The 24,549-nt window shown below is 37.7% G+C and overlaps 2 protein-coding genes and 4 non-coding genes across 6 annotated transcripts in view; 1 reads left to right on the top strand and 5 right to left on the bottom strand.

The window, feature by feature from the left end:
• Positions 1-24,549, top strand: part of LOC137491295 (uncharacterized) — a 331,835-nt gene that overhangs the window by 97,024 nt on the left and 210,262 nt on the right. The gene's annotated exons all lie outside the window — the stretch shown is intronic.
• trnav-cac (transfer RNA valine (anticodon CAC)) lies at positions 29-101 on the bottom strand. The gene has a single exon. It is a non-coding gene; the product is annotated as a tRNA-Val (tRNA).
• LOC137491229 (uncharacterized) lies at positions 3,582-14,335 on the bottom strand. The gene is made up of 3 exons (XM_068220372.2): positions 14,296-14,335; positions 13,619-13,768; positions 3,582-6,980 (listed from the first exon to the last, which is right to left on the bottom strand). Exons 2-3 carry the CDS (start codon positions 13,701-13,703, stop codon positions 6,007-6,009), a joined length of 1,059 nt encoding a protein of 352 aa, XP_068076473.1. The 5' UTR covers positions 13,704-13,768; positions 14,296-14,335; the 3' UTR covers positions 3,582-6,006.
• Positions 19,085-19,155, bottom strand: trnat-ugu (transfer RNA threonine (anticodon UGU)). Its single transcript has one exon. It is a non-coding gene; the product is annotated as a tRNA-Thr (tRNA).
• Positions 20,298-20,371, bottom strand: trnat-agu (transfer RNA threonine (anticodon AGU)). Its single transcript has one exon. It is a non-coding gene; the product is annotated as a tRNA-Thr (tRNA).
• trnat-agu (transfer RNA threonine (anticodon AGU)) lies at positions 20,644-20,717 on the bottom strand. The gene has a single exon. It is a non-coding gene; the product is annotated as a tRNA-Thr (tRNA).

The raw sequence follows: 24,549 nt of genomic DNA, 5'->3' as shown, positions 1-24,549 counted from the left end.
TTTGACAATTGTCATAAAAGCCAGAGGTTGTTTCCGCCCAGTTTCGAACTGGGGACCTTTCGCGTGTGAGGCGAACGTGATAACCACTACACTACGGAAACCTTCAGGGTAATCAAGCAGATAACCCTTTTTGATTGGGTGCCTGTTGACGATCATTGCTGGTGCGGCAGTGGATGCTATTATTTTCTCGCCAAAAGAAGAGCACTGTTTCTGCTCAGTTTCAAACCAAGGACCTTTCGCATGCTAGGCAAACGTGATGACCACTACACTAGAGAAACCCCAAAAGCGCTCTCACCAGCGAAGTTAGGCCTGCAAGGATAAAACAAGGTGTACTCGTTTGTCAATCAAGCGGACAAAGCCAACTCAGCGTGACAAGCTCCCTGCAGGTATTAGGGCCAATTTACAATCTGGGCCCAACACAGCTGTACAGGTCCTTGCGAAATGTCCCCTTTCGTCACATTTGAAGCACCTGAATTCTGGGCGTTCCTTCATCACATGTTCTGAGCTCATGCATAGTTGACAGGTTTTTACCTGATTGGTGTGCATGACTCTAAAGTGCTGTGGCCCTTCCGCCGTCTTGATCACAAGTTTTTGGATTTGTCAGGGAAACCAGAGCACCCAGAGGAAACCCACACGAACATGGGGAGAACATGCAAACTCCACACAGAAACACCAACTGACCCAGCTTAGGCTCGAACTAGTGACCTTCTTGCTGGGAGACAAATATGCTACCCACTGCACCACCATATACATTTTTTTTCTAAAATGTATACATATTTTAAGTCTTAGCTCTGCAATTTAACTATTTTTGTGGCAAATATTTTTTTCATTATCTTTCAAACAGTAGGCTGAAAAAAAACATTTTAGAATAACAATTAAATTGCCAGCAATGTGGTGGCGCTGAGGGTAGAACGTTCGCCTCACAGTAAGAAAGTCGTTGGTTTGAGCCTCAGCTAGGTCAGGTGGCATTTCTGTGTTGAGTTTGCATGTTCTCCCTGTGTTTGTGTGGGTGTCCTCTGGGTTCTCTGGTTTCCTCCACAAATCCAAAGACATGTGGTACAGGTAAATTGAGTAGGCTCAAATATATATATATGTGTGTGTTTGGATGTTTCCCAGTGATGCATTGCAGCTGGAAGGGCATCTGTTGTGTAAAACATGGATGGTGCTGGATAAGCTCTTGGGTTATTCCATTGTAGCAACTCCAGACTAATAAAGGGACTAAGCTGAAAAGAAAATTAATGAATTTAGTCGGAATTTAAAGGTTTTTGCATCTGATTTCAATATATATATTTTTTTGGCATTATAAGCTAAGCTTATTGTGCTGTAGGTTTTTGCTTCTACATTTTACCAACAGTAAACCGGAGCATTATTGAACAAAGAAACATACAAAAGAACCCTTTCTTTTCATTGATACAACCTTTATGCAAAAATCTCCAAAAATGAGGTCTCTACACTTTTGAGCGAACTCTGTTCATTTTCCTGGTGTGAAGCTGATTCTGTTAAATTGCTCCCTGTTCGCAAAGTACAGCTCTGCAATTGCAGCGAGCTGGGCCACTGCATTTTGAAAGACACCTTCTCTCTAGAACGCTCTGGTCATGGTTGCTCCACGTCTTGTCAGCTTCAAAAGCCTTTTGTAGCATGTATGACATCACAAACATTATTAGCTGAAAAACAATTTAAAACAATTAATACCTTCATGACCAAATAATTACAATGCAACCACCTATCGTAAGCCTAATGAGCACATAAAATTATATAAATAAGTATCAAATGCACATTTGTTTGTGTGTGTGTGTGTGAGTGAAAGACAGCATGTAGTAGTGTGTGTAAGAGAGAGAGCCAGTACATGTTTATGAGAAAGCATGTAGAAGTGTGTGTGTGAGAGGGAGGGCTTATCTTTGTGAGTGAGAGCATGTACATGTGTCTGTGAGATGTCTATGTGTTTGTGTTGGCAACATTGTATCATTTACAGTCATGCTAAAAAAGTCATTCTGAATTGAATTGAGATAGAATGTAGGTGTGTGTGAGAGAGAGCATGTACAAGAGTGAGTGTGTTAGTGACTAGCTAGTGTTGTGCTGAAATTTGCTATGTCCTGAAAACTTGTCAGGCCAAACAGTTATTTAGTTTTTGGTTTTATTTATTTAATAAATGTATATGGTATTTAAGCAAAGTTTTAGGGGAACTGGATATAATTTTAAAGAATAATATTTTTTTACATAATATAATCATTTTTATTTTTAAATTTTATTTTAAATAATAATAGGCCTACACACACACACACACACACACACACACACACACAGTCTATAAATTGATTATTATGCATGTAATATACACCCAGTCTAAAGCATGTAGTTTCCAGAAGCACTTAAACTGCTCAAGGCTGGGCTAATGCTGAGGTTTCATCTTTGGGTAGAGACTCAATAATATCCATCTGCACAGTGTGACATCACATTCGACCGGCACGCGCGTGTGTGTGTGTGTGGCTTTTTTTCTGTGTTAGTGGGTGAGGCCGCAGTTTTCAAATCTCCCGGGTTTGCGCACACAACTACTTGTGTTTCGTAGATACAACATCATGAAACACCTAATGACTCGTTATCAAGACGACTCATTTGAAGCACTATGAGTCGACTCTTTTATAGATGAATCAACAGTTTTAAACACTGTGCACTTACAGATTTAAGCCTCAGCTGGATATTTCACTTCACTTAGAGCTGTTACACACTACATGGAAGGGCATTTTCAAAAAACCATAATATGGGCTCTTTAACAAAATAAATACACTATTTAAATAAAATGCGCAATAAAATAGAAATCAACAAGTGAAATACAAGAAACTGTAGAACTATTATGGTTATAAACTATATAAATACACACACATGTAAGAGTCCATCTATTAGTCCCATGACGGAGCTAACAGCATGGGTGAAGGTTAAATGCGTGTAAACCTTTTAGCACATGTGAAAAGAAATATTTTTGTTTGTTATAATTTATTTTAATTTGTTTCTAGCTCAGAATTTTAATCTGACTCCAATTTATAATAATTTTAGATTTAGATTCATCTAATTCAAGCTGATTACCTAATAGGTCGTGATTAGGTCTAAGTTAGATTGATTAACCCAATAAATCCTTATATTTAATTAATGTTTCATCGTTTACTTAAAGTCGCTTAGAATCAGTATGCTGGCCAGTTTTATCTGCTCATGGACATATCTTCGCCAGTTCCGATTCTTAGCAGATATGCTAATTTCCTTTAAGTAATAATAGGCCGCCTCATGCTTGCTTATACATAAAGAAAGTTTGATTTAGCTTAGTCAGAGAATATAACTGAAAGCTAATTTCCTTTAAGTAATAATAGGCCGCCCCATGCTTGCTCATACTTAAAGAAAGTTTGATTTAGCCCCTAGATTATATCATACCCCTAGATTATATCATCAGTGATTGTCAGAAATCAACAGGTCTCTAATGCTGTGCCCATGCTCCATCCATTGAGCCTGAATGGATGACTAATCCTGGTTGTAGGCTGCGGAAACATCAGCATAAACAATCTACTAGATTTAAATGATTTCAGGAGATATTAGAGTTAAACAAGAATTTGACATTTATTTGTCAGAAAATGATTTCCCCTTCCAGTTCACATAATTAAACAAAATAAGCCAATCAAGATTGTACAACATCAATTACTCAAAGATACATTTAAGAGTTAAAGAGGAATACCTGACCATGTAGAAATACATTGCTGCATATAAGTCCTGATGCAGAGCTCAGAGACTCACAACCTGCAATGGGGTATCCAGTTTACAGTTAACTGAAATAAGGGAGATTGTAAAATATTACAGTGAAATTAAGACCTCTTTATCAATCACACAGAGACATTTTAAATCACACCAAACATGAATATAAAGCCACAAGATACACCATATTAAGAATTTAAACATTCTGTGTGGAATGTGAGTGAGCTGCTCTGGTGGAGAAGGTAAAGTCCAGGGCAAAGAGGGGGGCTCAGGATGCACGATCGAGACAAACTGAACAACTGGTTTTCTAGCTGATCTTCTTCTCAAATTAGAAAGTTTATTGTTTTAGTGCCTGACCATTCTTATGGTCTTGTCTCGTGTGGAGTTCCATAACAGTTTGCAGATTTTAATATTATGGAGAGATATAGCCATCCTTACATTATTATGTGCATATCTGATCTTAAACTGTAGCTCCACTGTACTCTGCAACGAGAACCTCAGTCAATAATATTTATGTAAAACTGAATTTTTGTTGCATCATATGATCATATTTTAAACTTTTCATAAAATCATCAAACAATGTGTACCTAAAAAGCATTTTCTAAGAAATAAAAAAAAGTTCTGTCCTATTGTCACTAAGTTATTGTTACTTTTTTCTACTGGATATGTGGTTTAAATCTAGTATATATATATTGCTGGCTTGCTATCTGAAAACAAACAGCTAGGCGATAGATTAATTAAATTCTACAATTACAAGTGATTTGTAGTTTGTTCTTTTATACCCCATTTTTTGTTTAATAATGTTTTTCTATGCAGACTTTATGTATTGGTCTAATATTTGTATAAAGATAGTTTGCATTTGCATTTACTCATTTAGTATCTTTTATCCTGCGACCAACAACTAATGACACAAGAAGAAACAGACTCAGCCTATCAAAGGTTCAGAGCTTGTGTTTTTGAATGCTCACAAACCTTAAGCCAAGTCCAACAAGTAAACCACACAATGTTGTTTTAAAGCTTATTTAATTTTAAATTTTAAAAAAATGCACTGTTCTATTCTCAAGTCAAGTTGTTAAGCTCATTAGGCGCTGTGGCTTTTGTTTTTTATTTATAATATCTTTCACTTAAATTGCTGTTTCATAAAAACATCTACTGGGAAGAGTTGCCATATTTCATATAAAGATTTTATGGCACAAACACGTTATTTAATTTAAAGCTTACTTCTTTTTATTTATTAAAAAGCCTAGCTTGATGTGCACTATTATGTTTTTCTTTTGCTTATTTTATTGTCGTGATATATAAAGTAATCTGATTTGTTATAAAAGCTTTTCTGGTAAAATAATAATAATAATAATAAAACAATAAACAACAAATAAACAGTGTTTAAGTGTCTAATGCTGGCAGCATCATATGTTACAAAACTATTCACAAAGACTATTTGACTTATTAAATAACTCATCTCTTATGCTTTCTTTCATGTTATGTGACAAAATGAATGAATGACTCGGATTAACTAAAAGATTCATTAATTCGCTCATGTGCACGTTGTGTAGTGCGAGACAAGATTAGTTCATTTTTCGAGTCCTCTATCAAGTCGTTCGTTCACCACATGAAAGACTACAGCCAAACATATGCATTTAGAGCCAGAAAAAGAATTGATCTGTTCACCTCTCGAGTCCTCGGGTTTGAGTCATTCGTTCATCACCGGCCAATCATATGCGTTTAGAGCCAAAAAAAAAAAAAAAGAATTGATTTATTCAACTCTCGAGTCCTCTGGTTTGAGTTATTCTGTCACATGATGAACGAACGACTCAAGAACCAGAAGACTCGAAAGGTGAACTAATTATCATGGCTCCTATCGGCTCAGACTGTGTACATTGGTTAAGATTATATGTGACTGTCATTGTAACGTGAACGCACCACTGACATTTAAAGACATGAAGAGGTGAGCTGAGCAAACAGACAACAATGCCTATAGACAAAAGAGCAGGTAAACATTGAATTATTATTTTCTTCTTCTTATAATCTATTTATGACTTATTTGTTGAGGGGATGAGCCTTCTGGGCTAGTTGTAGATGTGTTTGGAAGCAATTCGTAACATTTTAATAATATTTTGGCAAATTGAACCAAATGAACGAAATGACTCGAAAAAAGATTTGTTCATCTCGATGAACGAGACTCAAAGATCCGAGTCAGTAAAATAATCTGAACTTCCCATCACTATTGAGTATGCGAAATTCTGTTGTACGCCACTGCCAAAAGGGGTGGGATTAAACAAGATGATTAGACATGAACGGTTTCTCTCCAGTGTGGCTCATGATGTGTTTATTAAGGTGTGATGATTGACTGAAACTCTTCCCACACTGAGGGCATGTGAATGGTTTCTCTCCAGTGTGGATCCTCATGTGTCTATAAAGGTTTGATGAAATTTTAAAACTCTTCCTACACTGAGTGCATTGGAATGGTTTCTCTCCAGTGTGGATTCTCATGTGTTGATTAAGGGATGATGATTGGCTGAAACTCTTCCCACACTGAGTGCATTTGAATGGTTTCTCTCCAGTGTGGATCATCATGTGTTGATTAAGGTGTGATATGTGGTTGTAACTCTTCCCACACTGAGTGCATGTGAATGGTTTCTCTCCAGTGTGGCTCCTCATGTGTCGACGAAGGTTTGATGAAAAGTTAAAACTCTTCTCACACTGAGTGCATGTGAATGGTTTCTCTCCAGTGTGGATTCTCATGTGTTTATAAAGGTCTGATGAGCGGTTGAAACTCTTCCCACATTGAGTGCATTTGAATGGTTTCTTTCTAGTGTGGATCCTCATGTGTAGATTAAGGTTTGATTTTTGGCTGAAACTCTTCCCACACTGGTTGCATGTGAATGGTTTCTCTCCAGTGTGGATCCTCATGTGTCGATGAAGGTTTGATGAAAAGTAAAAACTCTTCCTACACTGAATGCATGTGAATGGTTTCTCTCCAGTGTGGATCATCATGTGATAATTAAGGTGAGATGATTGGCTGAAACTCTTCCCACACTGAGTGCATGTGAATGGTTTCTCTCCAGTGTGGATCCTCATGTGAATCTTAAAATCGCCTTTTCTTCCAAAACTCTTTCCACACTGAGTGCAGGTGAAATGATTCTTGTCTCTCCTTTTCAAAATACCATCAGTCTGTAAATTATTTTTTTCCTCAATTTTGACATGATGTTCCTCATCTTTACTCTCCTCTTTCTCTTCAATTAGGTCTGAAAAAAAAACACTAGTTGTTATCAAGTCTTAAAAACTCTCATCAAAAGCTGAAAAGTGAAAAAACACTGGAAACATTGGCTACACACACTGTAATTTTGATGCACAGTAAATGTAAAATAAATCAAATCATATTGTGTTTGGTCCATTAATGTGTACACATTTAAGCAGATTCAATTCAATTAATCTTTATTTATCTAGTGCTTTTACAATGTAAATTGTTTCAAAACCGCTTAACATAGACATAGAAGTTATAGTTTATGGATATGCATGAACTCTGCTGACATGGTTCCAGTAGAATATCAGTCAGGTTCTTTATGTCCGCATTGCGCGTTCTACAGCAAAATTTAATTTTGCAGCGAAACCTAAACGCATCAGAGGATGGCAAAGAAGGGAGATTTACTCTTAAATTGATGAGGATCTAGTGCCAGTGAATGTCCAGCATCATGAACACCATTATTGTTCAGTTCCAGAACCCACAATAGTTTTTTAATACACCAGATCAGTCTGACAGTCTCTGTGAAGAGGTGGAATCACTAAAAGAAGACTGCTTCGATGCTGCTTTTATTGCTGTTATAAGGTTCTAAAGGTACAGTTAAAAATTATGTACTAGAATTTACATCATTTAGAATGTAATAGGCAAATAACAGTCTGAAACAAATGTGTCAAGCGCAAGTATTTATATGAAAAACCTAATCAGAGTACCCGAGGTACAGATGGGTGTTACGGCCCTGGATTACTATATGAGGGGTGCCAAACACACCGTGTGAAGTACTGCTCATCAGCACCAATCACCTATTGTGCAGTTCTGTACACTGGAGACCTCTTTGGTTACTGAAACAGCTTTGGCTATCAGTAATGAAGACATTTCTACATTAGAAATATTGCCATCACACAGTGTTGGGCAGTAGCGTCGCTGCAAGTAGTGACGCTACTAGCTTATCTACATTTCTCAGTAGTGTGGTGGTAGCGTCACTACTTTTTAAATTAAATAGCTTTTGTGTAGCAAAGCTATTATTTTAGTCAAGTAGCGTTCACACAAGCTACATTAACCGATCGCAGAACAATAAGTGACAGTACTGACATTCACGGAGCACACTGTTAAAAATTGTCCCGTTAAAAAACAGTAAAATACTGGCAGCTGCAGTTGCCAGCAATGTACTGTTATTTTACAGTATGTTGAAGTAAAAATACATGGACTACATTGATTTACACAATACTCAAGTGAACTCATTTTGCTCACTGAAAGCAACTGCCTCAACTTGGTTAACTGCTGAATGATTTTATGAAGTATTGTGCTATATATGCTTAGAAGCATAATCATAATGATAACTTATTTTAGTTAATTAGAAAAGTTCGGTTTAATTCTAATGTCTTATTTTTCACAACAGCACACATACATGTAAATCTGGAATCACCAGAGAGATTCTGACTGCATCTGCCACTAAACAGCCGCTATCTTTAAATAAAGAAACATGCAGAATAACATCAGCAGTTCATTGTTCATCTTTAACTCATACACTGGCTCTACTCTCCTCCACAGTGGTGACAGACAGAAGAAATTAGCTTCAGGTTTTACAGTAAAATACTGTTTTTTCCTTGATTTAACGGTAATCTACTGGCAGTTGTGGTTGCCAGCAATATACTGTTTTTTTACAGTCTACTTCCGTAGTTTTAATTAGCAGTATATTACTGTTAAAATACAGTTTTACACTGTGTTTTTACCTCTCACACCTTTAACCCTTTAAACCCCAGAGCCTATACTTCAGTTTTAATTGAAGTGTCCACACTACTGAGTGTTCAAGAAACATGGAGCAAAGCTGAAGTAAATTCATTAATTAACTGACTAATTAAATGATAATTGAGGATTAACAATGAACAAATGAAGAAATACTGAAGGGAAAAAACAAGAACAGAACATACAAAACTTTAGTCACAGCATTATAATGAAATAACATGAAGAACAACAAATGATTAAATCATTTAAATGATCAGCGGATGATTAAACAACTCTACAAACATCATCACCAGCTACACTTATTACTTAATACATGTATTTTTGAATAACATTTACTAAAGTTCTTCTTGAGAAAAAGTTAAAGTTTTACGTCACCATCATGGAGAACAGATTTTGCTTTAGTTGGGCTCTTAGCCCTGTCATTTTTAACATTTATATATCTTGGCTGCTGCAATTGTTAAGAACTTTGTTTAAAAAGCTCCTTTGTTGAGGCAAGCCAGCCAAAAACCTAAATAAGATCTGGTGATGTTCATGTTGCTATTATATGGCAGAGTCTGTTCTCATTAAGTGTAATAAAATTTACTGCTCCTATTCAATGTTAAATCTATTGTTTTATATTATATGTCTATATATCGCAATGATTTCTGGAAGTTTTTAAGAATATCTTGGACAATAACACTGCTCTATGGTGTAAACCGCACTCAAAGAGACATCAATAATCAGCGGATGAACCTCAATAATGGTGACAACTAACAAAATTAACAGTTTAACTCACAAACAGGCAACTGAAAGTCTAAACATAAACAACAGCAGAATCAAACACAAATAAAGAAAACTGTGAGACCATTATACAACATTTATTTATACCGCAATGCATGCTGGGATATTTGTACCGTGCCACTCCCAGCATGCATTGCAGCATGAAACATTTGAGATGTTACCATTGTTGAGATACAAGGTCAGATTCGTGAGGTCTGAGTGTGTATTGGTTATAACTGAACTGTTTTTGTATGTTATTTCTTAACTGTTAAGTAATTACGGAGGTATCTTTTCTGTTTCCACTTCTCATTAATTTAATTAATACCTGCAACTAAGCATAAAATCTATTGCATGAGGTCCTTCATCCAGATATATACCAAAACATTTATCAGAGCTAATTTCAGACAAATAGATTTCTCTATTTATTGATTTCCCTACTTTATTGCTATAGTACAAACGTTTTGTAAATTCTGTATTACAGCAGTTGGAAAGTCTTCTTAAATAAGTTCAAGGGTGAAGAGCCCAACTAAATCAGCCCCTCACTCCATTACGGTGACACAAAAAACACCTTAATTTCTGTTGGATCTCAATGAGAATAGTATGGAAGTCAAATCAGTCAGTAATAAGTGTGTCTGCTGTTGTTTGTGGAGTTGTTTAATGATCCTCTGCTGAGACTGAAGCTGTTTTATTTTATTTTATTTTATTTAATGTTGTAACTCAAGTCACTGTTTGTGTTTCTTTGTTTCTTTTCTTCAGTAATTGTAATTATTAACAGCAGGTGTTCATCAGTGTCTGAATTCACTCATTAGTGTTCATTAAAACTGTCAGGTGAACTATATTAGTTAACTAGTGTATGAAATAGTGAACAAGGACACAAAGTGTGATTTCAAACACAGACTTCAAAACATCGAATCTGAACTCTGTTAGCTCACAGTTTTCTGCAGTTGGTTACTTTCTCGAAAACAAAAATGTTACCCAGAAAGCACTATTTTTAACAGAATATTACTGTTTTAGTGAAAAAACATTATTTTACCGTAGAATCTGACCGTTTTTTAACAGCAATTTTTTACAGTGCAGTGAGGCCGGTGTCTAGCCGATGAAACTAAATCCATAATGAGGCGAGAAAGACAATTTCTTTTTCTTCCTGTTTTACGGTGGTCAGGATTCTGTTTATCTAAAGTTAGGGTGCTTTCACACCTGTGAATAGATTCAGTTGTTCCGAAACTTTGCTCTTGGAGCGGTTCGCTTTCATACTGCAAAGTTTCTAAACGGACCAAAAGAGCTAAAACAAGTCACGTGTGAGTAAACTCAACTTGGTCAGTGTCAGGGTTTATTTTGCAGCGTCCCACTAAGCTGTCAGGAGAGGTGGTGGTTTGGTGGTGATTAACAGGGTGCGCACGCGTGACGTGTCTGAGGAGAGATCCAGTGAGGAGAGGTGAGAAGGGTGCGCAACGATGCCTATTTGAGGACCGGGAGGGAGACGCAAGATTACCGGGAGATCATCACTCATTTGCGGGCATCCGGAGACTCGCGAAACTTCCCGCCCTACTCATAACTCTCTCTTCATATAGCCGTAAGCCTATTACATATCCATAAAACACTGTGATATAACTGCCCTCGGATCGAATCGCTTTCTCACTGCAATCGAACCGCTCCAGGGTTCGTTTCAATCGAGCCGAGACCACCTCATTCAAGCAATCTCGGAGCTAACTGGGCATACGAGATACGTTCCGAAACAAAAGTGTAGGTGTGAAAGCACCCTTAGAATGACCCAGAGTTAAAATGACCCAGGGTTAACAATTTTTTGCATATCATCAGCATGCTGTAATCCATTTCTTAATCAGCAAAAGTCATTTTTAGACTAGTTTGTTGGCCACTTGAAGTCAGTGCAATGCTAAATGTTATTGTTCCACTATATTTTTTTTTCCCTCATGTCGTCCCACAGCAACATCATATAGTTTAGAATACTGTACAATGTTTTATAATAATTAATTACTTTAGAGTCCATTTCATTCAGCAGATTTCAAATTAGTGCATAGTGCATTAGTAAATAATTAAACCATTATGATAAATGGAGTTAAAATGACCTTTTTGAATATAAAGTGGAAAGTTTTATTGAGATGGATTGTTGGTGATTTTATGGGTTTTGGCCAGATTGGGTAGCAAAACATGAACAAAGGAAAATGAAGACTTGTTCAAAAAGATTTAGGACCTACAACACAATATTTCAATAAATTTAGGACTTTTTAAAGCCTGAAATTTAGATTTTGGAATTTACGACATTTTAAGACCCAGCGGAAACCCTGTTTAAAATAGTCCTGGTAATTATTATAATAATGATGTAATTCTAACTCAAATACTATCTGTGAGAACTAGCAACAACTTCTAGAAACAACTTTAAACCCATAAAGTTGATCGAAAAAAGGGGAATTGTGATCAACGTGACATATGCAAATGGAAAGTACTAAGCCAACACCCTCACTGTAATAGCAGATATCTTCTATGGCAGGGGTGTCCAAACTTTTTGGGCCGAGGGCCAGATGCAAAAAAAAATGTTGTCCCGGGCCAAATTTTACATACATCACACAGACACGCATATATATATATATATATATATATATATATATATATATATATATATATATACATTTATATATATATTTATATATATATGGATGGGTGGATGGATGTGTGCATGTATTTTATTAAGAAATTATTTTATTTTGGTCGTCCAAATGTGTTTCTAGAAAGACTTAAGTTTTTAAAAAACTTGAATCTTCTCTGGGCAAATTACAGTTGCAACACTCATCCTTTATAAATTCTCCTTCAGTGAAGGGTTTCCTGTGCTGTGCGATCAGCTGAGCTACCTCATAACTAGCCAAACTGCAAAAAATGCTTTTCTAACTTAGATGTTATGTTGTCTTGTTTTGAGTCCAAAAATCTAAAAAATCTCAAAAAAAATTGTCTTGTTTTAAGAAATAAAATGCTAATATTTTCCTTAATATGCAATTTTTTCCTTAAAACAAGCAAATTAATCTGCCAATGGGGTAAGCAAAATAATCTTATGTCAAAAGGAAAAACAAGATTATTTTGCTTAACCCATTGGCAGATTATTTTAGCTTGTTTTAAGGAAAAACTCACTTAATATTGGCATATTATTTCTCAAAACAAATTAGAAAATTCTCCTTTATTTAAGATTTTATAGATATTTGGACTTGAAACAAGACAAAAATATAAATAAAAAAAAGTGCAGTGTAGAATTTTCTTGCACTTTAATAGCACAAAAAACTGCTGTTGTTGAGCTGATAGGGCGCTACTAATTGTTTTACTTTCTGATCTCATTCGGCACCAGTGTAAGAGCTGAAGGCCTGATGCTTTGTTTCATAATGTCTTTTAATATTATATTCCTTCATTACTGCAACTTATTCCTGGCAAATTAAACAGATACAGAAAAATTCTTTGCCCCAACGTGACTGAAACTTCTTGCACTCACTGTTGATTTTCCTTTTTCTTGGTGTGCCATGGCTCGCCAAAATGTGATTATCAATTATGTTTCCTTCAGTTTGGTCGGTTAGTTTTACTTCATAGCAAGAAGTAATGCCTAATTGAAGGCATGTAATAGCGACACCCGGTGGTTATTTATTGAATTACATCTATTTTTGTATAGCGGGCCAGATTCTATTAATATTTATAAAAAGCCTCGCGGGCCGCCACAAAACTGATTGCTGCCGCAGATGGCCCACGGGCCGTAGTTTGGACACCCCTGTTCTATGGGAATACTGTAAGTCAAATATCCTCAGCTCAGTTAAACTTTTTTATTTATTTATTGTTTTTATTTATTTTATATAGTGCCAGTGCTTAAGGACACTTTACAAACAGTAGGAGAACAAGAAAAGCAATAACCTTAAGAAGGTAAAGAAAATGGGAAACTAATAATACATAAAATGAATGACAAAAGACCTGAGAAGAAGTAACGAAAGAAACTCATTCCTGTCTTTCAATGAGTGCTAATGTGAATTAAGGAGAACTAGGCAGCACACATTTAGAACTGCAAGATGGATTAATTTAGTGTTCTTATTATTAAAATATATCTGAATGAGGATCAAATGACTGAGTTGGTCTTTGAGAATAAAAACCAACCTGTTTGTTCCTGCAGATCTTCCTGTTTGACTGTGAATGTTTCTTCAATCTTCACATCTTCACTCTCCTCTTTAATAAACGCCATCTTTATAACAGTGTGGAGATCAGTCGCTTCAGCAGGAGTTTTTCTCTGTGTTTGGACACTTTATCCTGTTTTAAAATGAACAAAACAATAAAAATGTCCTGTTTAAAATTTATAAAACAATGAACAGAAACAAAATAACTTCTCTTCAACACTTGCTTCAACAGTTTCTTTATATGAGAGTAATTAACAAAAAGAAATCAGGTAAGTCTGAGCAAGAAACTATAGCCAAAAATGAGCTGATGAAACCTAGTACTCCATTTCTTATATATAGTGATGTATACTTAGAATAGATTGACATCATGCTGTTTAATAAATTAAACCTTCACTAAAACACTCATTACACACTTTACTGTTGCTACAACAAAAATAAATCAGGTAAAACGTTTCATTAAAACACGTATTACACACTTTTCTGTTACTTTATTCAAACAATAGCCCTCGATTACTGAGAATAAAATAGTACTATGTTGTATAAAGGGTTAAAATAATATTTCCAACACCAAGAACATAATTTAGCATCGTATAAACAATCCTAAAACTTTAGTACTTTAACTTTAAATCGCGTTATATCTGTAAAAGTTTTAAAGCAAACCTTTCTCCAGTTGAATCACCGCGCTGTAGCGGCGCCGCCTGATGACGTCTCGTCACGCCAAAATAAAAGTCTTTTGTTTAGCTTTTTTGCCACTCTAGACAAGGCAAACTTTATTTATAGCACAATTTTACACAACCGTGGTTGATCCAAAGTACTTTACAATAAAATAAACTACACAATAAAATAAATAAAAAAAACTAGTATTTAAAATACAGGAAAATGTATGTTTAAAAGTAATACTAAAATACAAATAAAAAATAACACAAATTTGTCACTCAAAGGAAAGAAGTAAAAATAAGTCTTTAAGTTAGATTTAAAAGCATCCAATGATGTAGCAATCCCGATGTTCAGAGGGAGACTGTTCCAGAGCCATAGAGGTAAAGTTGGTTTTATAATCGCACATTCTTACTGTTTTCAACACACTCTCCTCGGGCTCCAGCTTTATGTTGATCATAATAAAACAAAGAAAACAATCTGAAGTTGCTGTTTTTAAGTTATATATAGGGTGGAGCAGGAGGGACGACCCAGGGAGGATGAGAATGGGACAGAAAAGCAGGCGGCCCAAGGACAGCTGGCCAGACTAGAGGAGTCTATGGGGAGCCGGCCAGACTGAAGGCCTGTAGGGTGCCAGCTAGACTGGAGACTTGTGCAGGGCTCGAAATTAACTTTCTTACTTGGTATCACCGGTGCTCCCAACCTGAAATATTTAGGAGCACCAGAAAAAATGTAGGAGCACCCACCAAAAATGAATGAGCACCGCTGCAAATTGTATATTAAGGTATTTATTGTATTTGAAAACATCATCAATTGGGACTAACAAAACCCAGAAACAACTATCTAACTAATGCTGTGATGACTTAATATTGTGCAATAATTCCAAAATGAATGTCTAATAATTATAAAATATTAATGATGACGATGATGACAATAATACTAATAATGGATTATATTTCTCATCATCATGCTGCCTTGAATGTGCTTTAATGTAAGTTATCTGCTATATAAAGTCTGTTCCTTTATGAAAAATAAATGGATGGTTTGCATCAAAAACAAATGAAGCATTGCAGTGAGAAATATTTATTTTGTATTATTGTTTTTATATGCATGTCAATTTAATCAATAATATTTCTGCTACAAAACAAACAAAATAATATAATGAATCATTCAATTCAATGCTGAAAGCTGCAAAGCAGTCATCAGTATTTAAATAGAAAAATAATATACACCTCAAGAAAGATCGACAAAAGAAAGGAAGAGAAGTCTCACTAATAAAAGTTTTGGTTTTGGTTTGTGTCGTTTTAATGCTCGGCCTCGCTACGCGCTGAATTACATCTTTCTGTGTTTGCAGGAAAGCATGCGAGTCAATATGAGGGGGGCAGAGCAGGATTCTCCCGATGACCACCGGCGCAATACTGTTCTCTGTTATAACCCGCATCAGTTTAAACTCAGTAAAGCCGAGCTTCTTTGTCGATGGTGTTTTAGCGGACATTTGCACTGTTGCAGCCTGATCTCACGAGGAAACGTAAGAAAATGTTATGAATTGCCGTGAGATTGTGTTGGCTGAACACGCAGTGCATGCAACACATCGAGAGTCAGTGCACTTTTCACTCTTCAGCCGTTTGCATTTGCTGTGGTCCTAAAAGCTCCCTCCCCGTCATCTGACAGCGGACAGTCTCGAGTGATTGACAGCTAATATGAACCAATATAGCGGCAGGGAAGAGCGATTTTACCATGTAAAAAAAAAAAAAAAAAAAACAGGTCGCACTACAATCATTATATGGAGTCGCATGAATGCCCCCACACATATATATTATGAGGTCGCATAACTTAAATTTCGTGCGCATATGCGACCAAAATGGTCGCAATTTCGAGCCCTGTTGTGGGAGGCCAGCTGAACTGGAGGACTTCGGGAAACCGGCTAGGCTGGAAGCTTGTGGAAAGCAGGCAGGGCAAGGCGTCTGGGTGGAGCCGGCAGGGCTAGGAGCCGGGCTGGGGCTGGCAGGCCAAGGTGTCTGGGTGAGAGCAGCAGTGCAACAAGCTGGGCTGGGGCCGGCAGGGCTAGGAGCTTGGGTGGCGCAGACGCTGAGCTGCGCTTTGGGACAGGGGCAGTCACTAAAGGGCGCTCTGGGGCTGGAGCTAACACTGCAGCAGAGGCCTTCTTCAACCTCTGCTTCTGAGTGCAGGTCAGGGTGCTGGTGATGGTGCAAGAGATCCTCTTCTTTTAGGTGGGTCATCAGCAACCAGTCATTGAAATTCAGCCCCTCAGCTGTCCTATAGAATTTCTCAGCAAAGTCAGGGTTGGGCTTGGAGGTGATGAGGCGAGGATGGAAGTGTGGGAAATGAAGGATTTATTTAGGAAAAAGTAAAACAAAACAACTCAAACCTCCCTGTGGAGGAAAACATGGCACTAAATAATCACTCAACTAGACTAGGTTCATGCCATGACACACAGGGATTTGATTACATCAATCGACTGTTGTAGACAAGACATCAAACAACAGCAAATGAAATCAGAGAATCAACAACGGCCCAGCACAGGACAGAGCACACTAGGAGAATAAATAGAGAAGACAAACCAATGAACAGACAGGTGGACAGGTGAAAATGCAAACAGGATAACAAGGAGGGTGGGAGAAGACGCTAGACAACAGAACACATGGTACAAAAACACAACACAAGCCATGTGCTCACATACAAACAGCACTAGAACACGCAGCTAATGAGAGAGCCGCATGTTCACACGAAACAAGGCACTAAAGCACGCGGTCACGATGAAAACATGAAACCACATGCTACACAACACAAACACAACAGAACACAAGACACGAGCACACGATAAATGAAGATAGGTACCGTGCACTCACACATGCGACGTAAATGTTCCCTTCCAGCACCATCTGAAACCAACTAGACTGAGACGCTGAGAATGAACATCACGCGGCAGAAAACACAAACACACACACCGGGACCATAATAACAATAATAATTTGTTTTATTTGTAAATGGCGCCTTTCTAGACACCCAAGGTCGCCTTACAATAAGCATCAGCAGACATGCTAAACAAATAAACATTACTAAAAACAATCATCGACCAAACAAGTTACAACACAATAGTGAACATAAAAGAACATAATAAAACACACACACACGCGCACACACACACACTCTCTCTCTCTCTCACAAGCATGCGCACACACACACACACACACACACACACACTCACACTCTCTCTCTCTCAAACACACACACGCTCTCTTCCATACACATGCCTACACACACAAAGATTTAATTTTTTACTCACACACACACTCTCTTTCTCTCTCACACAAGCACACACACACACAGACACATGCACACACTCACACACACACACACTCTCTCTCACACACACACACACACACACAATCATGCATGCACACACAAATACAGACTCTCTCTCACAGACGCACACACACACACTGCTCCTGCAGAGGATTCTGGGTAAATCTCTTGTCAGTCTTCAGCTCAGTTTCACTGATGATCCACACCAAACAGTAAACCCAGGGCAGAGCGGCTCAGTGAATGTGGTCTGGACTGAGTGGATGAGGCTCATTGTGTCTCTATAGATGTTGTAAAAGATCAGAGTTCCTGCACTGTGATCCACAAACACTCCTATTCTCCTGCTGAGCGCCTCCACTGGGAGATCAGTGTGTGTGTTATTGTGACTGAATGAGAAACTGGAGCGAAAGCAGATCAAACTCCAGGACTGAGCATTAGATCCAAACCAACACTCATCACCTCCTTCCTTCCTCCTGATGCTCTTATATGACACTGATATAAGCACAACATCATCTCCACTCCAGTCAATCTCCCAGTAACAGCGTCCACACACACTCTCTCTGCACAACACTTGATGATAGACATCAAATCTGTCTGGATGATCAGGATACGGCTGATTCTCTCTCACACTCTTCACCTCTCTGTTCTCCTCAGACAGAATGAGTTGAGTGTGTCCAGAGTGAGGAAACAGACATCTGAACACAAGAACACACACATTTACAACCACAGCTGTGTGTGTGTGTGTGTGTATATGTGTGTGCATGTGAGAGTGTTGTGTGTGTGCATGTGAGAGTGTGTTGTGTGTGTGTGTGCATGTGTGAGTATGTGTGAGTGTGTGTGTGTGAGAGAGAGAGAGAGCGTGTGTGTGTGTGTGCGCGCGCGTGTGAGAGAGAGTGTGTGCGTGTATCCGTGTGTATGTGCTTGTATGTGCAAGCGTGTGTGTATGTGTGTGCATGAGAGAGTGTGTTGTGTGTGTGTGTGTGTTGCTCCTCTGACTCTGTGTGTGTGTGTTGCTCCCCTGACTCTGTGTGTGTGTGTGTGTGAGAGAGAGTGTGTGTGTGTGTGTGCGTGCATGTTTTTGTGTGTGTGTGTGTGTGTGAGAGAGTGTGTGTGTGCGTACATGTGTTTGTGTGTGTGTGCGTGCGTGTGTGTGTGAGAGAGAGAGAGTGTGTGTGTGTGTGCGTGCATGTGTGTGTGTGTGTGTGTGTGTGTGTGTGTGTATGTGTGTGCATAAAGAGGCTCTTGTACAACAAATCCAAAAGGCTTGATCTCAACAATACCTGATAGTCACTTTTGCACTTTTGCTGGAACTTGATTCCAGGGTCTCCTGTTTACAAGACAGGCACTTTGACCAACTAAGCTACAGTGCCAAACGACCTTGACAAGGGCTAATTTTTTTTAATCAAAAAAGAAAAAATAACTAACAACTGTAGCGCTGCATGCACTCTTAACAAAAAGCCACCTGTACATTAGGCTCTGCTGGGATTTGAACCCAGGATCTCCTGTTAACAAGACAGACGCTTTGACCAACTAAGCCACAGCTGAAAAGAAGGCAAGAGGTTTTTGCACACATAGACTAAAAATACACAGCGAGTCTAAAAATGGCAAGCAAAGAAATTGTTTAACTCTATTTGTCGCACTATTCATTACGCCTCAAAGCTATACAATTTTATAATTCATTCCGGTAAGCTCTATAAAACAAGCACACGCACCTCCTGCACTAAGGCGCTGCTGGGATTTGAGCCCATGATCTCCCATTTACAAGACAGGCGCTTTGACCAGCTAAGCCACAGCACCACAAAAATTCATAGTAAGAGACATTTGCCCGATAACAAAAATCGAAGAAGAAAAAATAATACACAACAAAAACCAGCATGTCAGGATGCAGAAAATGCTGACAAGACGGACGTGGTCTTTTAGAGTCTGGATGATCATGTCTCAAACCTGACCGGTAACCTGGCCTCTGTTCAAGATCAAAGCAAAAAATGTGTGAATTTATTTTTATTTAATCTATCCTTAATCATGTGTTAAGTGTTTTTTGGAACCTCCAGTTTCATTACATCCAAACCCAGAGTCAGCTCGGAAAATGGAAATCAGCACAAACATATGCTATCGGCCATTGAAAGAGTTTCAGATCAGAAAGCCACTCTCCCATAATCTGAGGGAAAGGTGCAGTTTGGATTTGAACCTAGCACCTGCTGTTCCCAAGACAGGTGCTCTGGCCAACTTAGCCTTAACACTAAAAGAAAAAACCTCTGGATACGATACTTCCAAACGCAGTTTCATCTAAGACAGTGGGGGGGAAGCATAATTTACTATACTTTTTACTCAGTTACTTTGCACATGCATTAAAGAGGCTCTTGTACAACAAATCCAAAAGGCTTGATCTCAACAATAGGTGGCAGTTATTTTTCCCCAAAACCACAGGTTGCCTTTGAGTCATTCCTCAAGCTCACTAGGCCCTACAGTGTTTTCTAATCTCCCTTATTTAAAACAGCTCAAATAAGTCATCGGCTTTATTGTAGAGTACCCCTAGTATCTGAGCCTGCACTGCGCAATGAATGAAAGAAGCAAAACGGGATGGACAGATGCCTAAAATGTTAGCTCTGCTGCCTCTAGCACTGTTGCACAGAAAGCACTTTTTAGTACTCTCTGGCCCATGAAAGAACAGCCAACTGCGGACAAGGCACTGCTGGGATTCAAACCCAGGATCTCCTGTTTACTAGACAGGCGCTTTGACCAACTAAGCCACAGTGCCAAACGATGGTGAAAGGGGCCAATTGTTTAATTCCAAAAAATAAAAAAAACTAACAACGGTAGCGCTGCATGTGGGAATGTCTGGACTTGAAATATTAAAGTCCAATTGGTTAGGCATTACCAAACTCTGCTATATAAAGCCCACGTCCAAAGCCCTCTTGAACGAGCAGCATTCTTAAGGATTTGAGTTTTGTTAAGAAACCGACTGCTAAACATCCCGCTGCGTAAACACTCGTTACTCTTAACAAAAAGCAACCCTGGCACCTGTAGATTAGGCACTGCTGGGATTTAAACCCAGGATCTCCTGTTTACTAGACAGGCGCTTTGACCAACTAAGCCACAGCGCCATCGCTGAAAAGGATGCAAGACGTTTTTGCACACAGAGACTAAAAAAAGACAGCAAGTCTAATAATGGCAAGCAATTAACTCTATTTGTCGCACTATTCTGTAAGGATCCAAAAAATCAGACCCTGAGAACTGTTATGAAATTTCATTAGACAAGAGAAGTGATGAAGAAACCAACTGTTCCACTGTTCTATTCAAATCACAGCTGACAATGAAAACACAGACTGGAGAAACAGAGCTACACTACAGCAGGGAAGAATGCAGGAATGCATCCTTTACTTTCACCCCAAGCCCCCCTTTTTGACCTTTAAGCGACTTGCTGATCAGAGCACATTTCACATAAAATGTTCAAGGTTTTAACATGGTTTTAACATCATTTTAAATGTCTCTGTGTGATTGGTAAAGTGGTCTTAATTTTACAGTAATATTTTACTGGTATATGTTGATTTGGTTTTTGACTTCTATAAGATCTTGATAAGATGCTCTCCCTCCTCATAGATGGTTAAGTCCTCAAAGTCACCAGGCCAGGGTTTCTGTGACACTTCTATTGTCTTGAATTTATGGCTGTTTGTTTTGACTTGAGTATATAAGGTAAGATGTGCTTTAGGACGGAGGGAGATCTTGTAAAAAGACACCCCATTGCAGCATCTCTGAGACTTATTGAGACTTATGCTGCAATGTATTTCTCTGGTCAGGTATGCATCTCTAACTCTTTGATTTATCTTTGATTAATGGATGTTGTATTGGTACAATCTCATCTCTGAATTGGCTTCCTGATGATTTATTATGTAATTGGCAAAATACAATTCTACCTGACAAATAAAATGTTAAGTTTTGATTAATTCTAAAGTTTTGCGATTTCATTGTATCCAGTAGATTACGAGGAGTCTTCATTACCTTTATAGTATGGCATAATTGAATTGATTAATAGGCGGATTTGATTATTGTTAGCCATAGCGTGCCGAAAACATGTAGACCTTTTAGTCATTCAACCACTGGAAGTAGCAAGTTGTATGGGCTTGGCTAAGGATCTGTTTTTTTAAGATTAGGTAAGAGTTAATGCGACCAGCTTATTCAAATATAGTTAATCCTGCATCCTCTGACTATTTTCAGAGTGTCGACATATTGTCCGTGAGAAGAAGCGCAAACCCGGGGCGTGGAACTCTGAGCGATGTTGGTCCCTAATGAACGTACAATTTAGAATATCGGACCTCAGAAAATATCAAAACTCTAAATTAAACCATAAATGATGAATGTGATCCGTTCTTACAATTAGAAATATAATCTAAATTTTAGGATCATTTAAATTGGAGTCAGATTGAATTCGGAGCTAAAAAACTAATAAAAATAAATTATAATAAATAATAAAATTCTTTTCAGAAGCACTAGAAAAGGCTTACATGCATAAACCTTCGACCATGCTGTTAGTTTCGTCATTGGGCTAATAGATGGACTCCTACACTTTTCCTTCTCTGGTGGAGTCCGGACTTTGGCACATATTTGTATATGTATGATTCTGCAACTATTGTCGGTAAGATGACTTTCAGTTTTGCCATATGAACGACAAGAATGGGATTCGATGGTCTCGGCCATCTCGTCATGTATGTACTCACTTTCCTGATGGGGGCTGGACTATGGCATTTCTGTATGTATTTGCTGCTATTTTTGGTAAAGATGACATTAAATTTTGCAACAACATCCTTCAAAATGCTAAGAGAGTAAAACCAGTTCCACAGAAGCACCAAGCTCTCTCAAATGTCAGAGCATTTGAGCGACGAGGATGGGAATCGGACCCATGCGTGCAGAGCACAATGGATTAGCAATGCCAGCTGCCGAAGGATAGTCCATCAATATTTTACAAATGTTGAAGATGAGAGCCAATCAGAGCGATTCTCTCCAACATTGTAACCAACCACTATGCAGCGTCTCAACATTTGCAGCCAATCGCGGACCGGAATTCTCAACAATTTCAACATTTGACCAATCAGTCGAGACAATGTTAAAGCCAGGGAAGGGACCGTTCCAAGATTCACCGCTAGGTGTGCAGTCAAAAAGGTTAATCAGATGTCAATCAATTTTCTGAACTGAGCTGAAGGTACACGAAAGAATGACCCGCTCCTCTGGGGGCGGGTCAGAGGTCAAAAAAGTTAATTGACCTTCAGTGATTTTCGACAATCAGCATCATTCGACAGAGCACAGTATCGTTTTGTTTAAAGTGCAGGATTTTTTTCAATAGTGATTTCTTAAAAAAAGGTAAGAAAATCTACATAATTGCATGTATTAATGTTTTAGTGTGTTGTATTTCAAATTTGGATACTTTAATCTAAAACCGTTTAATTTCTAGGAGAATAAATGTCTGGAAAATCCCATAAAGCCATGTCAGACGCTGACTAGATTTCATGTCTGAAAAAGTTTGCCAGAACAGGAGTTCCATCAAATGAGGGCAACAGGAACAGGCCAGCTCCTCTGCAAAAAAAGTGGCATGAGATTTATCAAAGGGTGTGTATTTCGTTTACATGATATAACGTTTGTTGAAATTTGCTTAACAGAGTAACGTTAACTTGTTAGGCTTCAGTACATTTAGTACAGTATCTGTGTAAAACATGTCATACTTGTTTTTAAATAATAATGTGTTTTAAATTGCATGTATTTTGAGATTTACATTGAATAATTTACTAAAGTTTGACCGTTTATGAGAGAGATTTGAAAAGGTGGGAGAATGTATTATGAGTGTACAATACAGCATGTGGTTTTAAGGCCTGAAATGTTCCTGTCCAGTTCCTCATTCTTTTTCTTCTAGAGGTAAAGTTGGTTTTATATTCGGATATTCAGACATTCTCCTTAATAATATCATTTCAGAAAAACATTCTTTGCAAATTCTAAATAGGGAAATCATATTAGCAGACAATGATTAGTGATTATAAAAGTACAGCATTGTTCACAGTGAATTAGATAGTGTTAATGTTGTTTTCAAATCATACTTGCATGCTAATTCCGATCGAATATTCAAAGTAATATGGTAAACAATATAGAGACTGCTAAATGAACGAATGTGCGAATATAAAACCAACTTTACCTCTATCTTTTTCTTTTCATTTTTGGAGATACAAACTGTACAATTACATATTAGATAAATATTACACACATTCTAAAAACTGTGTTAAATTAATTTACTGAGCTATTGTGTGCTTTATTAAGGGAGTCATTAAGTTAAAATTCTTGTTTAGTTATAAAAGTTTTTTGTATTGTGTAAAATTATTTATTATATTTTTCATGATTTTTTCAGATTGAGAAATGCCCATTGCAATCTCGTGGGCAGAGGAGGTGTGCTGAAATGCACATGTGGTTTTCACACTCAAAATGGACATTTATGAATCAATATGTGTTTATTAATATTTACTACAATATCTTTCCTTCTCCATGATTATATGTATTTTTGTGATTATTTTTAGCAGAGTACTGCCTCTGCTGCTCCAGCACAAACGGTGCAATAGTCTGCCCCTACTGTACTTGCTCAAGATGTGATGGAGACGAGACAACTTAAGGCCCTGCCCCAGCCCCCGTCTACTCCACCAGTGGCATCAAAGATTTCACCGCAATTGTCAATGGTACTTTTTTTTTATTAAAAATCAAAAGAAATGACAATTTCAGTGTTTCAAGTGTTCAGGGTGCTCAAAGTTCATTCAAAGTTCTAAACATAAGAGAGAAAAGAACAAAAAGCAATAAAAAAGTTAAGGTGTTGCTAGAGACCTGCTTCTTTTCACACCTTTTGTACAGTAGGGGGTAGCATTTTATTTTATTTGCTAATTTTGTATTTATTCTGTTAAAATTTAA

This window comes from Danio rerio, chromosome 4 (assembly GCF_049306965.1).
Source record: "Danio rerio strain Tuebingen ecotype United States chromosome 4, GRCz12tu, whole genome shotgun sequence".
In the NCBI taxonomy this organism is placed as follows: domain Eukaryota; kingdom Metazoa; phylum Chordata; class Actinopteri; order Cypriniformes; family Danionidae; genus Danio; species Danio rerio.
Note: the sequence above shows the minus strand (reverse complement) of the source record. Positions and strands in the feature narration are given on the sequence as shown.

Excerpts from the sequence above, each read along its gene's own strand:
- LOC137491229 (XM_068220372.2), bottom strand. The coding sequence starts at position 13,703 with ATGGCGTTTATTAAAGAGGAGAGTGAAGATGTGAAGATTGAAGAAACA. Across the intron at positions 6,981-13,618 it reads AGATCTGCAGGAACAAACAG|ACCTAATTGAAGAGAAAGAG; the intron begins GTTGGTTTTTAT and ends TTTTTTTTTCAG.